This window comes from Lepidochelys kempii, chromosome 1 (genome assembly GCF_965140265.1).
Source record: "Lepidochelys kempii isolate rLepKem1 chromosome 1, rLepKem1.hap2, whole genome shotgun sequence".
Classification (NCBI taxonomy): Eukaryota; Metazoa; Chordata; order Testudines; family Cheloniidae; genus Lepidochelys; species Lepidochelys kempii.
In genome coordinates this window covers 235059900-235075365 of record NC_133256.1, presented here as the reverse complement: position 1 = coordinate 235075365, position 15466 = coordinate 235059900, and the positions used below count along the sequence as shown (strand labels likewise).

Here is a 15466-nt window from a genome sequence, read left to right as displayed (position 1 = left end):
TACATATGTACCTTACATAGAAAGTGTGTCAAAGGAAAGGGAAATTTTCAAATGAGAATTTAGAAGCGGGAGAAAGACAAGAAGCCTATCCTAAAATTACTCGTGCTGTAGAGGAAAAGGGTTTTGCGCCAGAATGACCATAGTGTGGAGAGAGAGAGAGAGAAGCAATTTTTAAAAAAATTGAAAAATGCACACACTTGAACAGAGTTTTGTACTGTCATCAGCATTTTAGTTTTACAAAATGTACACGTAGTTTTGAAAAAAAAATAGCAGGTCTTTTCAAACAAAATTTCACAATCTGAACTACCATGAAGCACACAGTAAGTTCTCTGAGGGGTGTTTTAAAGTGATTCTACAATTGTACACAATAACTATAGTACAGCTGTGCTCTTCCAGAGCTGTGTATCATTTCATTAGTATTCATTGTGTATTTCAGCTGGACTTTAATGTTTTCATGCTGATTTTGGAGTGTGCAAGGTCTTGATTAGCTTTCTCTTTGTCTTTGAAAAGGTAATCCTTTAAATCCAGTAAAGACAGTGGAAGACTCCCTCATAAGCAGTTAAGTTTGAAGTATAATTTCTTAAACTATGGTGATTTATTGGCTAGTGTGCATATGCAAAATTGCCCCATCTGCTGGATGGTCTACTCAAGTTTTTATTTTATAACTCTCTTGACAGGCCTGCAAGGAGAACTAATGGAGGTGTCAGTAACAGCTCCATAATTAAGGTAAGATTCAGATTTTCACTTACAGCAGGGATCTATATCTCTGTTTTGTATAAAGAATACATTGTATCTTCCACAAAATACTACATGTATAATTTAAAATTTCCAAAGATTTTCAAGCAAATCTGTTAATTAGCAGGCCACACCTCTTAGATAGAGAGTGCTCTCTTTCTTCATCAGATGCCCAACAAAGCAGGGAAGGATCCTCTATATATTCAGTAATGGTCCCCTCATTTAATCCTTATGAGTCTCAAACAGTCAAGAGTCTCATACATGCCTTGATTGTACAGGGATATAAAAGTAGACATGTGCCCTGGTCCTGGTACCCTTCTCCCTGGGCTTCAGGTGCTGTTCCAAATAACATTTTATCATGACCTCACTCTGGGGTCTTCAAAACAAGGTACTATGTTTCTGCACCATCTTCCAGGGTGAGAACCTCTTCTCCTTCACCTTCCCAGGGAGCTACGAGGTCTCAGCTTGCAGTCCATGAATCTGAGCCCCCTGAGGAATTATCTGCCAAGGAACACCCCCAGACAGAAGATGAGTCAAAGCGAGCTGCTGTATTAACTTCATTCTCTGATGAGGCAGTGGTCCCATCTATACTGTCTCACCCAGACAACTATAAGAGCTTTCAGAATCTGCTCAGACATATCACTGATTCTCTTGTGATATTGGTGGAGACAGCACAAGAAAGCTCACATAAGTTCTTGGACATTTTTTGTGCTTCCATACCCGGTTGCTCATCAACAAAGCCCAGCAAAGCACATCTGGCAAACAATTGCATGAGAACCTCCAGCCTCTAAAAAGGAAGGTAAGTGGTGCAGGTACCACCCACCAGGTCTGAGTATCTACCCTCACCTATACCTTACTCACGAGCGGTTACGGTAGCTAATGAAACAAGCACACAGCAACAGACAAAGATAACTTCCAGAGATTTATTCAGATGTCAGAGTTATTCATCAGCCAGCCAGCAATTCTGGATTACTAATTATCAGGTGTTATTGGAGATGACTTTTTAAATTACATTAAATTTTCAGATTTTACAAACAATGTCCCCCTGTAGAACAGAGTTTCAATCTTTGACTGCTGATGAACAACTAATAGCCAGGATGTCCCTCCAGGTAGCAATGGATGCCTCTGAATACAGCCTCTCATTCAATGACACTGTCTATCATTAAGAGGAGGGCACCCTGGTTTTGGCATCCAATGGGAGGTGCATTTGATGGTGAAAGATGTTCCCTTTTCCCCCCTTTTTATCCACTTCTCCCACTCAAGACCTTAGTGATAGACATAGAATCATAGGACTGGAAGGGACCTCGAGAGGTCATCTAGTCCAGTCCCCTGCACTCATGGCAGGACATGTCCCTTCTGAAATGGGGAGCATATCTGGACCATCATCAAGCTCCAGGTCTACACACCCCTGAGGATACTTGACTACACATAAATGTATTAGGGCCCAAAGTGGTTTGCAGAGCCTGTGTTGCATTCCTACCAATTATCCATGGACTGACAGTTCAAGTTATGACTGACAACACAACAACCACGTTTTATATAAACAGGCAGGGAGGAACCCTTTGATGTCCGGCAGGAGGTTAACTATGGAACTGATGTTTCAGCACTAAGTAATCGCTCATAGCAATGCATATCCTAGATCTGCAGAAATGCTCTAGAAGATAGTTTTGTCAAGCCATGAGTGGATGATCAAGGATTCTGTTATCCATCACATTTTCCACGTGTGGGGTCATCCTTCTGTAGACCTATTTGCAACCGCCCAAGAACATGAAATGTATCTTTTTCTGCTCCAAAGGAGGTCTAAGCCCAGAATTCCTGTCTGATACATTCCTCACTCAGTGGTTGCCAGGGATGATGTATGCTTACATCCCTCTGATTCCCAGGATGTTCAAAAAGATCAGACAAGATGCTGCCATGGTCATTATGATAGCAGCTGCCTGGCTGAGGTAGTGTTGGTACCTGGAGTTGATGCTCTTATCATTTCGTCCACTGAAAACCTTTTAAATTCTACCAGATGTAATATCTCAAAAAAAGGGGGAACATCTTACCTCTAAATCCATCCTCCCTCCATCTCACAGCTTGGCTACTTATTGAATGTCAGACATAGAGAGATCATGTTCCTCAGATGTTCAGAACATTTTGATCTGAAGTAGAAAAGATTCCTGACTAACATAGACTGTTACGTGGAAAAGATTCAGGATTTGATGTAAACAAAGTCAATTACAACCTGTTGATTCCCAGATCCCTAATTCTTGGACTACTTGCACTCTTTAAAGAGCTTGGAACTATCTATTAGAGTGTTCCTGGGAGCCATATTGCCACATCCCCGCTATTCCGCCCCACCCCCCACCCCGCAACGCTATAGTTTTTTTCCACCTAGTATGGATTACATTTCTTAAGGGCCTTATACATGTTTTTTCCAACCAGTAAGGGAACCTCCTTCTCCCTTGGACTTTAATGTTGTGCTGGCAGGTAAGCCACATCCATTTAAGCACCGAGCAAACTGCTCCCTGTTGCATTTATCTACAAAAACATCCTTAGCAGTGGCAATTACATCAGCTAGAAGATTTGGGGAAATGCAAGCTCTCATGGCTGGCCCTTCCTGTACAATATTTCATATGGGTGAGGCATCACTCAGATCCCACCTTGAGTTCCTGCCCAAGGTAGCAACGGGTTTCCATTTGAACCAAATGACCCTTTTAGTGGTGTCTCCCCTAAAACACTTACTAATCAGGGGAAAGCTACGGTGCACATTTCAAGTTCACAGGGCCTCCTTTTATTCACGAAGAGCCTAACCTTTCAGAGTTTCAAAGAGAAGATTTGTACCATTTGCCGACAGAGAGGAAGGTCAAGCGGTATCTCCTCCGAGCCTACCCAAGTGGGCGTCGGGATGGATTAGGGTCTGCTATGAGTTAGCGAGTTTAAATCCCTCCGGCTCAGATTAGGGCTCACCCCCTCTCGGTGAGGGCTCACCCCCACTCGGGGTTCTTCAGCCCATACGTCTCTTGAGTGTTATGCTCTGGCGGAAGCATCACCACCTCCTTTTGGCAGAGCTGTGCTGCCATCTTCCCAACGCCACGGGGCACCCCGCGTCCACACGGTGGGGCAAGGGAGCGCGGTGCTACGAGTGGGATGGATTTGCACAAGCACTCGAAGAAGTGAGAAAAGTTACTTCTCTGAGCGGGCCGGGAGCTTGGGGCGATTCGTTACCCGCCTCCGTGGCACGACCCACCCTCCGTGCCGGCTCCCCCGCCAGCGCCTGGAGGGGGCAGGGGGAAGGAGGGTCCCCGTTTGATCTGGAGGGGCCTGACTGGAAGAGTCAACGGTGCGAAGCCCGGAGCCCTGACTCCTGCCCCAAGCACTGACGGCCTCCCAGCCTCGCGTCCCCCTCAGAGCTAGCAGCTGCCCCCGGCCTCCCACTGCCTTGCCTTCCCTCCCGCCTCAGAGCTGCCCCCCGCGCATTTGGTTCTGCCCATTCTCCCCCCGCCGCGCGCATTTGGTTCGGCCCGCTCCCAAGCCGCCTCGTGTCCTCGATTCCCTTCCCTTCCCCTCCCGGCGCCGCGGGCGCTAACCTCCCAGCTCGGTGTTTTGTCCCCGGGCGGGTTCCGTAGCGCGTGCGGCGGCCCCTCCCCTCTGCGGCTCGCTCGCTTGCTCGCTCGGCTGCGCGATTGTGCGGGCGAGAGGCGGCGGCGGAGGGAGCGAGTGACACAGGAGGCAGCAGCTCGGCGGCGCCATGGCGGCCGCTCTCAGCGACATGGCGGAGCCGGAGGGGCTGTTTCCCGGCGAGGCGGCGGCGGGGGCCGAGGAGGAGGCGGCCGGGGCGGCGGCGGCGGAGTCCGAGGCGCTGCTGCTGCTGAGCGGCGAGGCCGAGAGCATGTCGGAGCCGAGCCCGGAGAGCGCCAGCCAGGCCGGGGACGGGGAGGACGAGGAGGAGGAGGAGGAGGGCGGCGAGGAGAGCAGCCTGGTGGGGAGCAGCAGCACCAGCAGCGGCTGCTGCAGCGACGCGACCCGCTCGCCCAGCCCCGGCGGCAGCAGCGAGGCCGACGCTAAGGAGGAGCCCAAGGGCCCCCGGGGCAGTCAGGAGGACGGGCTGGGCCGCGGCGGCAGCAGCAGCAGCAGCGTGTCCAGCGGCGGAGACGAAGGCTACGGTACCGGCGGAGGGGGCGGCAGCAGCGGCAGCAGCAGCTGCAGCGCCACGTCGGGGGGCCGGCGGGGCAGCCTGGAGATGTCCTCGGACGGGGAGCCCCTGAGCCGGATGGACTCGGAGGACAGGTCAGTGCGGCCCCCGCGCCTCGGCGGGCTGGGGCCGGCCACGGCCCTGCGGTCGCTTCCCGCTCAACCCGTTCGGGGATTTGGGGGGGGACGTCGGCCCTGCAGCTCTTCCCTCAGCCGGGGGAGGCCGCCAGGGAGGCTGGGGCAGGTTCAGCCTTGAGAAGCCTCGTGAGATGGGGGCCCTGAGACGCCATCTCCGGGGCCTCCTGCACACACCGGCCTTGGGAAATCACCTCCCCCAGCCCAGAGACACACACCGCCCGCACACGGAGCCAGCCCCAACCCCAAACCACCGCCACCCACACTCCTGCCCCTGGCCATCTCCCAGCCAGGGGCAGCGGGCAGCTGGTGCAGGAAGAAGGGATGGGTGGGGATTGTCATTCCTAGAACCGAGAACAAGGGCTAGGAGCCACCAGGCGGGTTGTGTTTTCTTCGTGTACTTACCCAGCAGAAGGAAGAGAGGTCTGGATACTTTTATTTGCATATTGAGCTTTTGCATGGTTAGTGCTCTCTCCTGAATGAGTCTGCTCTTACCAGCCTTAATGAAAAAAAAGTTGCCGACTTCTGTACTTTCAGAAATCTACTTTGCCCTTAGGCCTTCATTTTCTTCCTGAAGGTTTTATTTCCCATAAAAAATCTGTCGTCAGGTGAGAGTGGAGTTCTTGAGGTATAGAAATCGTTAACTGGCTGTTTTGAGAGCCACTCGATTTGGTTCCTTCTAATTTGATGTGCAGGTCAGTGTTTAAATAGTAAAGTTTAACGACTGTTTTCCTGGGATGCCAATGTCTCTTTTATAAAACAGTGTCAAGTGCCTTTGTAGTTGTATTTTGTGTTAAAATGCAATCAGCATGACCTAAAGTTCAAAGATGAAGTGTTAAAGGTGTTGGTGTATTTTACCTATACCAGTGCAGGTGTTTGTGTATTACAGAGAGAACATAAAAAAGCAACCTGTCTGTAACTATAGAGGGGGGATTTTAGTTTACTTGACCAGCATAGGTTGTTATCTGGTATGTGGAAAGGCCTTGTTATGTACCAGCCTTTTCTCTGACCATAAAATAGTTTTCTTTGTTTAAAACAAATACAGATTAATAATCAGTGTAGTTGACAGACAAGGTAGGTGAGGTAATATTGTTTATTGGGCCAGCTTCTGTTGGTGTAGTTGTCATCTTTAGGATGTTTTGTAAGGATTAAAATTGAATAGAATATGTATATAATTGAATCCAATAAAAGATAAACATATGATTCCTATATATGAAATATTTCTTTTACACTAAGTTTTTAGTTAATTCCTTCTTGCAAATGAGCAATGAACTAAGTGTGCAGTAGTGAATATAATTACAAAATACTGTTTTTGATGTGATTCAAGCTGTTCAAAAACATGTGCTGTACCAAGTAACTCTCTTGTTTTTGTGTGCTAGCATTTAATTAACAATCAAACTAAATGATAGGACAAATAAATAGAATAAGAAATTATGTTAAATTATTTACTTGTCACTTTACTCGTCCAACTCTATTCTAGATCTGGTTAATATTGAGTTTTAAAATGGTTTAAGGAATTCTGTAACTTTGATAATAAATAGTGCTTTGTGTTCTGAACATATCTAGTAGATCATTGCCCATTATGATTTTTACATAAATGTGTTTCTAGTTTTGCTTCCATTAAATGGAGAAATCTAGTTAATATATTCATGTAGAGGAACAAATGCCAAAACAGTCAGGTTCTTAGTACCTTTTGAAAAATTACTTATTTAGGTTTGCAAATGGGCTGTTTTATCACTCCTAACATTGTATGATAGTGTGGGAAGAAAAAAACTTTAATGTCTAGTTGGACAAAAAGTTTAAAATACATTCAGATATTGGAGAAATGTAACAGATGAGATTGATGTCAGTATATTTGAGTATTGACAACCCCAAATGTTCAAAAACCCTGAATCAGTCTCCCTCCTCCCTCCCTCCAAATCATAGAATTGGCTTGAAAATCATGATGATTTAAAAAACTATACATTTGGGGTGCTTTGTATTTGCCAACTGTATCATGTGCCTTTAGTGTGCACTGGGATCATGTTTTCATACCTTTCTCCACTGTTGAATGCTAAAAACTTCTTTTAAATGAAATGACATGAAATCTGGGAGTTGGAGCTTTAAAAAGAACACCAGAAATTGCTAGATGTTGCAATAAAATTGTGAGGATTGGCAATACTGATTTTTTTTTTTTGTATTTTAATCTAATATAAACCCCTTCATGTGTTTGAGTTACTATCTCAGGGTCTTATAGATACTGGAACACAGATGAGAGCTAGGTAGCACGGTGAGAGTGAGACTCAACCCAGATAATTAGCTGGGTTAGGGGAGTAGTGGAAAGAAATGGTGGAGTTTCTCTTGTGCGTTTTATTTTCTGTATAATAGAATTCATCGTTTTCCTCTACCCTTCTTATGTTCATGCTTCGCAAGAAAGTTTGAAAACTTTTTTTTTGGATCCATGCCTTGTTACGTGTTTGCCTCTAGATTGTAGTATTAATGATGTCTACATGGGAATACACCTTAAAATCATTTGGAAAGTGCAACTATAGCATTCTGCTTATTGACTGGTGTATCTTGTAGAGAACTTTACACCAATGCTCTGTGATCTTCACTGACTACCTGTTAATCCTGAGTGAAGGCTAAGGCTCTGGTTTTCACCTATGATGCTCTGAGGGGCTTGAATTAATAGCCCCCTTGTTTAAAGGAGGAAGGGGTTAGTGGAAGGGCACTGTTGGTGAGGGATCCTTTGCTAAGATCTGCCACAGCCTAGGTCTGGTAACATTAAGATTACCATTCAAGGCTTGTTTTCCCATACTTTTTCTTTGAAGGTTTGAATGGGTGCGAGGGAGTTGTGAGAGGGTCAGAATTTCAGGTGAGTGTTAGCATTCTGATTAGTTCAAAGTGTCTGGATTTTATTACTGTTGTCTACAATAATAGAAAAATGCCCAAGTAGTTGCTTTGCTTACCTTTTGGCAGAGAACAATTGTATGTGCTAGTATGAAAGTATTCTAAAATAATCTCTAATATATGGATGGTCTTAGTTAAGATTTTCATATTTAAATGAAATCTTTCTCCTTCTAAGAAGCAGTAAGTACATAGTTTATTTATAGAATATGTTTCCAGGATTGTCACCTGTCTGTATGTCATGCTGAAGCCTGGAATATCTGAGGCAGTGTGAAGAAATGGAAACACTTACATGCATGGTTTGCGACCCTTTTTTTCAGAATATCACCACATTCAATTACTGCTGAGATTCACCGTATACTACCATCCAGTTTCTAAGTTTTCAGCCATTTTGACTTTATGAATTACGCTTGTATGACAGCAAAGCATGTATCTGAGTCTAAGACTGTTGTGATATCTGTGGTAACTCAGCCAATCACCACCCTCATTCTACAGCTAATTTGCATGTAGCAATTTCGTTGGCTGCGTGAGGGCAACTGCATGGTGGATTACTTGGACCAACTGCCACGTCCATGTAACACAAAATACTCCAAACACATATAGTCCCTCACCTGCACAACTCTCCCGGTACAGTAACTCACAGTAAGCCCAAACACAACCCCTTACCACAACAAGTACCCCTCATTTGCCACCTGCACAAATCAACACAAAACACACACTCTAGCCTACCCTGACTTATGCTTACCATTAACTTGAGCGGCAAATCAAGGTCATCACAAATAAAGATTATTCATCTGTTATTACTGATTTTCATACTTGATGAAACCCTGAGGGTCAAAATTTTTTATTTCCTACAGCAAAAGTCAGAAAATTTTAAATGTTAGAAATACTGTGTAGAAAATAGACACTTTGACATTGAGGCTGAATTTGACTCAAAGGATTTTACCCATTTACTCCCAAATGGGAAATACTGTCCTGAAAGTAACGCATATGCACCACTTGTTTCTTAGAAAAATAGGCCTGTTTATCCAATTAATAAATTGCCATGTATGAGAACTTTTTTCATCTTTAAGTATTTCTAGTGGTTGACTTTCAGTGCCACTAATGTTTGAGAAGTTGTAAGTCAACACTGACTTGCTGATATCAATCTTAAAAAAACCTCTTAAGCTGATACTCCTAAAGGATGAAATAGACAGCTAGTAAATGAGTCACCCTGGGTATGTCTTCTCTGGGTATGGGCTTTTACTTGGTTGTTGTCCCTAACCTCACTCCCATCCCCCCACACAAACTTCTGACCTTAGTTTGGTTCTGTCAGCTAGTTGGCTTGTCTGGGGCCATAGGCTAACGCCTGGGTGCGGCATTCAGTTGGACTGATATCCCATTTCAGTGAAGATGCAGGCCAAACCATTCAGGAGCTGATTGTCCTCCAGTGCCTCCTACAATTTCCCTGTGTACACAGAAGGACACACAAGTTCTCCCACAAAGAAAAGGAGTACTTGTGGCACCTTAGAGACTAACCAATTTATTTGAGCATGAGCTTTCGTGAGCTACAGCTCACTTCATCGGATGCATGCCATGGAAACTGCTGCAGTTTCCACGGCATGCATCTGATGAAGTGAGCTGTAGCTCACGAAAGCTCATGCTCAAATAAATTGGTTAGTCTCTAAGGTGCCACAAGTACTCCTTTTCTTTTTGCGAATACAGACTAACACGGCTGTTACTCTGAAAGTTCTCCCACAATTCACTTCAAAAGATTGAGTGGCTCAGCTTAGTGCAGTACAAAGAACCATGGGATATGCCTGCAGAAGTACAAGCAGCACTCATGGGTGAGGACAGCACCAGTGTGTACCCAGTAACTTGGGTATGACTGTGGAGTGTGGCTACTCATACCCAGGTGCTTACACTAGAGTGCTGATTACCCAGGTTAACTCTGGGGCAAAGACATACTTCACAGTATTCTGAAGGTAGCAGGGAAGGTGATTTTTAGACAAATGCATTTCAGAAATTATTTTTCAAGGGTTAACTTTTAAACCGTAGATGAAATTGTTCCTTCCTAAATTATTACTTTCAAAATGAGAATGTGGTAGCACTAGAAATGAAAATCCTGATTTCCTTATTTTGTCTGATTTGAAATGGGGATCTCCTTAATCTTTAGTTGTGTGTGCTTCCTTTTTTTTTTTTTTTTTGGTTAGCTCATTAGACCTCCTAAATGCCTAGTGTCAAGATTGCCCATATTTGACCTACTTTTTTTTAAACTGTGAGTTGTAAAACTTAGTCATCTTCTAAATTGACTACTTTGGAGTGACATTTGTGACCGTATTATGAATTATAAGTGTGACATTTATGAAGGCGAACAGCAATCTAAAATGCAATAAAAAGGCAGGAGGTACTAGTGCAGATGCTTCATTTCTGTGATGTGTTCATGTGACCAGATTGCAAAATGCTTCAGGCCTCTTTTTAGGTATGCATTCTCATTTGTGAAGGCTGCACATCCTATCCAGGAAGTGAAGATCATCCATTTTGCACCTACAACAGGGTGCTTAAGCAGATGGAATTTAATAGAATTTGTTCTAGTTCTTACGTAATACTGACAAACCACGGTTGACAATTGGCTATACAAGCTGTTATTTACTGTTCAAGGATTCTGCTGAAAATAACTTTTACCATTGGTTCTTTAAAAGGTGTTCCTGACACCTTTTTGCAGTTGCTTTGAGATTCAAAAGTAATACATGGAACGGGAAAAATAAAGTCTAAGTTCTTGTTCCCATAATGTTATGTTCAAGTCTTTATGTCACTGGAAAAAATGTTTATTGGAAGATCAGACTGCCCAGATGTTTTATAGGAAGGCTAGTAACATCCCTTGCTATAAAATCTGCTGCTAGTTTTAATTAAGCATGGATAACATAAAGGCTTTTTCTGGACTAGTTGAAAGAACTTGATCACCTGTACTGAACGTTAACATAGGATTATTGCAGGGATATCTAAAAATTATCTAGAATCTGAGTTTAGTGCTCTTGCCACCCAATGAAACAAATGAGTGATATCATTAATTTTACATAAATTGTATAATTGACACACACATAGTTGGGATTCATGATAAAAATACTGGCCTTCATTTCCAGATTTTAATCACACACCTACAAACTAAATTTGTTAGATACTCCAGGGGGTTAAGGATTTTTAAATATTTTTGAGTTTTCAGATATCTCAAACTGCTTCCTTTTGAACTTTCAGTGGGCTTAGTCGTTAATGTCAAGTGCTTTTGTCATGTATATCTAGAGTATAAGCAGCATGTTCAAAGAAATTGTTTAGAAAAAATGTTATAAAACCATTCTGTATTTCACTTGTTAGTTTACAGTGCACAGAGATGTAGTGTTCTAAATTCTCAGCAGCAAATTATGACTTTATAAAACTGGCAAATATGTCCCATTTCATGAAGTTGGTGTAAAGCATCCTGCCACTTCCTACTCAAGACTTCGATGGCCAGTTCTTGCTTAGCTTTTCTTTTATGCCGATAGGATGCAAAAAGATGAGTCCTGAGACTTGTAATTTCAAAGTTTAATTTTCTGTATAGGACTCTCTTTGTGCTAGCATTTAAGATCCTATGGGTATGTTTACACAGGGATAAAACACCTGTGGCTGTCTGGGTGTGGGCTTGTGGGGCTCAGGCTCCAGGGCTAAAAAAATGTGTAGCTGCTTGGGCTGGAGCCTAAACTCTGGGACCCTGGGAGGGTAGAAGGTCCCAGAGCGGGGGCGGTTGGATGGGGCGGAGGTTCTGGGGCGGTCGGGGAACCGGGGAGAGTTGGATAGGGTGTGGGAATCCCGGGCTGCCTGTCGGGGGCAGGGGTGTGGATAGGTTGGGGCAGTCAGGGTATAGGGAGCAGGGTAGGGGGTTTGATGGGGGGTGGGGGTCGGTTTGGGGAGGGGGGTCCCAGGAGGGGGCAGTCGGGGGATGGAAAGTGGGAGGGGGCAAACGGGCGGGGGCCAGGCTGTTTGGGGGGCACAGCCTTCCCTACCTGGCCCTCCATACAGTTTCGCACCCCGTTGTGGCCCTCAGGCCAAAAAGTTTGCCCACCCTGATCTAAACAGTGATTTTTAGCTCCATGAGCCTGAGCCTTGTGAGCCAGGTTTAGCTGACATAGCCTACCTGCGGCTGTGCCATGGGTAGTTTATCCCATGGCACATGTAGCCGTACCCTAAATCTTTTTCTGAACTTTATTGTTTGGTTAGTTTCACTGGGCAACTTCTCCAACTGTAAGTTCTGAATGGCATATGTAAAAATACCCTGTGTATTGGTAATGAAATGGAATCCATGCTGACCGAGTTTGGCTGCCAGATGTGTTGTCAGCCTATTGAATGTTGTCCAACACTTGACTGTCTAAATACTGTGGTTGATACAAAGGGGGCCAAGACTATTTAAGAAGCTTGTTCGGGTATTAGCCATTTTAAAAAATCCAAATTACTGGCAGTTACCATGAATTTCCTTTATAACTTGGATATATTTAGCCAAATAAGGACATAAGGTAGTGGATCTGTGATTAATGTTACCGTCCCAAGACCGAGGGCTTGGTTATCTGTTGCTCTTTTTAGTCTGCTCCTGCGGTGTAAAGGGGGCTTAAACACAGTGGGGCAGATCCTTAGCTGGTATAAATTGTCATAGGGATCATTGAAGTGGATTTTGGGGGAGGGATAGCTCAGTGGTTTGAGCATTGGCCTGCTAAACCCAGGGTTGTGAGTTCAATCCTTGAGGGGGCCATTTAGGGATCAGGGCAAAAATTGGGGATTGGTCCTGCTTTGAGCGGGGGGTTGGACTAGATGACCTCCTGAGGTCCCTTCCAACCCTGATATTCTATGATTCTATGATTCTCTCTATTGTAGAGTTGCTAGACTGTATCTGCACTGGCTACCTGGACACAGAGGCCAGGCCACGTGTGTGTTGAAATGAGGGAGCAATTCCAAGAGAAAAGAAGAGGTGGGATCAGAGTGCACTAGACACTGGTTATTCTATGCTTCACACAGCCCACAGAATATATTTAATTCATGAATTAATTTTCTTGATTTTCTTTAAGATGTACGTATTGCTTTATACAATTTTTGGCTCTTTTAAAAGGGAACAAGGAAAGGAAATGTCAAAGTGAACAAGCAGTTGTACAAAAAAAGTGTGATATGTTAATTGGGCTGCCGTGGAAACTTGTAATAAAAATTTGAAGATTTTGTAACTTTCAGATAAATTTAACTATAGTGATCTAGTCAGTCTCTCAATTCTAGAAATTGATCAAATAATCACTTGTCAGAAACGCAGACTAAGAAGTTTTCAGAAAACTAAAATTGAAATCTAGATGCATTATAATGTATAAAAATAAGTACTGAGCAATAATAATTAACTATTAGTGATTGGTATTCAAGAATTGTAAATTCAAAAAAATCTAATAGCTTAAGGCCATAAAAACGTAAAACTTTGCTTATCTTTTTGCACTATGAGAGCAGAAAAATTAAGCATTTTTCTGTTGAAATTCCTTACTTTTGTCAAGTATTAGCAAATTTCTTTGTTATTTTATCTGTTAAGATTTGTGTGAAGAGTTGCAGGATGGATTTGATTTAAATCAAATAGATTTAAATCATGATTTAACTCACTAGTCAGGAAGACTTGATTTAATCATGGATTTCTACATAAAAGTGCATTCTTGTTGGTTTTTATAACCTTAATACATATTCTTCACGACTCAGATAGATGTAGGTTTCATTTTTAAAGTGATTTATTTTGAAAACTTTTCAGAGTAGTTTTACAGCTATATCAGAAAACGAATGATTGTTTGGTTATTTCATTTACCAAAGGTAATTGAAGCAGATATTTATGAAGTCATTGGGAGATGAACTATCTGCAATTCAGCAGGTTAATCATTAATATTTGGAGGATTTTCTTGCCATGCTGTATTAGGAGGAGAACATCACCGGACGGACATTTAAATTGTTTTATTTAACTAAAACAAAAAAGTTATGTATTCTGGATTTTTTTCTTCTACAGCAAACAACATAATATTTTAACAAAACAAGCATAGGGATTTTTTAATTTAAACATTCAAGGTTTTTAAAATCAGGGTTTTTGTAAAAATTGTTTTTAACTAAAATAGTTAAATGAAATATTTAAAAAAACAAAAATTAAATGGACTATGTCAGCCAGGTCAACATGAGAAAATTAAAATATTGGCTTCTGCAGGTAACTGTCATCTTCACCTTCATTTGCCTGTTTGTTCATAATCTGGAAAAGAAAAACGAGCTTTCCTGCTTTTTCAGGTCCCAAATGATTTCTCAATTTTGAATGAATTAGTCCAACGGAAGAAAATATTATTTCTACACTGGCAGAGGACGCTACTGCTGTTAAAAGTGAGATCACTTCAACAGTCTCTGAATCCAAGTGCTTAAGTGACTTCCACCAGTTTGCTGATGGTGACTTTCTTTAAAACATCTTCAGCAAACACATATTTCTCCAATTGTTCTTATTCTCAAACTGGGTCTCTTTTACGGCGTGCTGCCATTATAGGTTTTCCCTTCGAGTGAGAGAATGGTATGGTAGATCTGAAATCAATGAAGCCTACACTCAGAAAGACCTCAAGCCTTCTGGAATATGCTGCTCAAATAGTTTCACTTTTGTTTCTGCTGCCTGTCCCTCCCTTCTCACATTTATCTCCAGACTACTTCTCCTTGTCCAAATCTATTCCACCCCCAACAATCTTCTGTTCATTGAACTTTTTGAAACTTTGCACTTTTAGAGAGAGGTAAGGCATTGACTCTGTGTACACAAATTTGCAGGGTGACAAATAGGGTTGAGGTCTGTTATTTCTCACCTTTATATATTATTTATTTAAAAACATTTTTGCTGTTAACAAGGATGTTCTCTCTGGAGAGACAAATCCACGGTTTAAGAACTGCAAAACTAAGCATCTCTGATGGTATTTTCTAGACTGAGCACTGAGTCCCATTGGGTAGATAGAAAGATTAACCTAAATAAGCTATACAGAAGCCCCTGGGATCACATAAGATTGGGTGCCTAATCCATGAACTATTGGAAGTCATTTACAAAACTTTTAGTAAACATTACATGAATATATTGTCTCATACTATAGAATTAGAATTTATAATCCCTATTCCATGATGAGATATCTTTGAGCTATAATGTATCTTAATTAAAACTATCTTCAGATAGGTTTTTTCCTCAAAAAGCATTTTATCAAAAAAATCTGATTTAAATAAAAATAATCTGATTTTTTTTTTAAATCATTGATTTTTATTCACCCTGAAGAGTTGTACTTAATGTGTGCAGTGCCTAGTGCAATGGGGATCTGACCTCAGTTGTGGCCCCTAGATGTCACTGAACTACAAATAATTAATAATTCACACAGTGCAATAGTTTAAAGTTTTATCAATAATTTCCATTTTTAAATCAGATTGGTACTTTAGGAATAGCAATTACATACCTACCATTGGAATAGGCACATACTGTAGTTATCTATTAAAAGGATACAGTAGAACCTCA

The 15466-nt window shown here is 42.5% G+C and overlaps 1 protein-coding gene across 8 annotated transcripts in view; it reads left to right on the top strand.

Moving 5' to 3' along the window:
• The first annotated feature begins 4394 nt into the window (after positions 1-4394).
• The window catches only part of AEBP2 (AE binding protein 2), an 86920-nt gene continuing 75848 nt past the window's right edge, over positions 4395-15466 (top strand). For all 8 annotated transcript variants that reach the window (XR_012155729.1, XR_012155726.1, XR_012155727.1 and 5 more), the window contains exon 1: positions 4395-5007. Coding sequence is in view for 5 of the 8 variants with exons in the window: in XM_073318705.1 (XP_073174806.1) it covers positions 4469-5007 (539 nt within the window). In the remaining 3 variants the exon portion in view is untranslated. The remainder of the gene's footprint in view (positions 5008-15466) is intronic.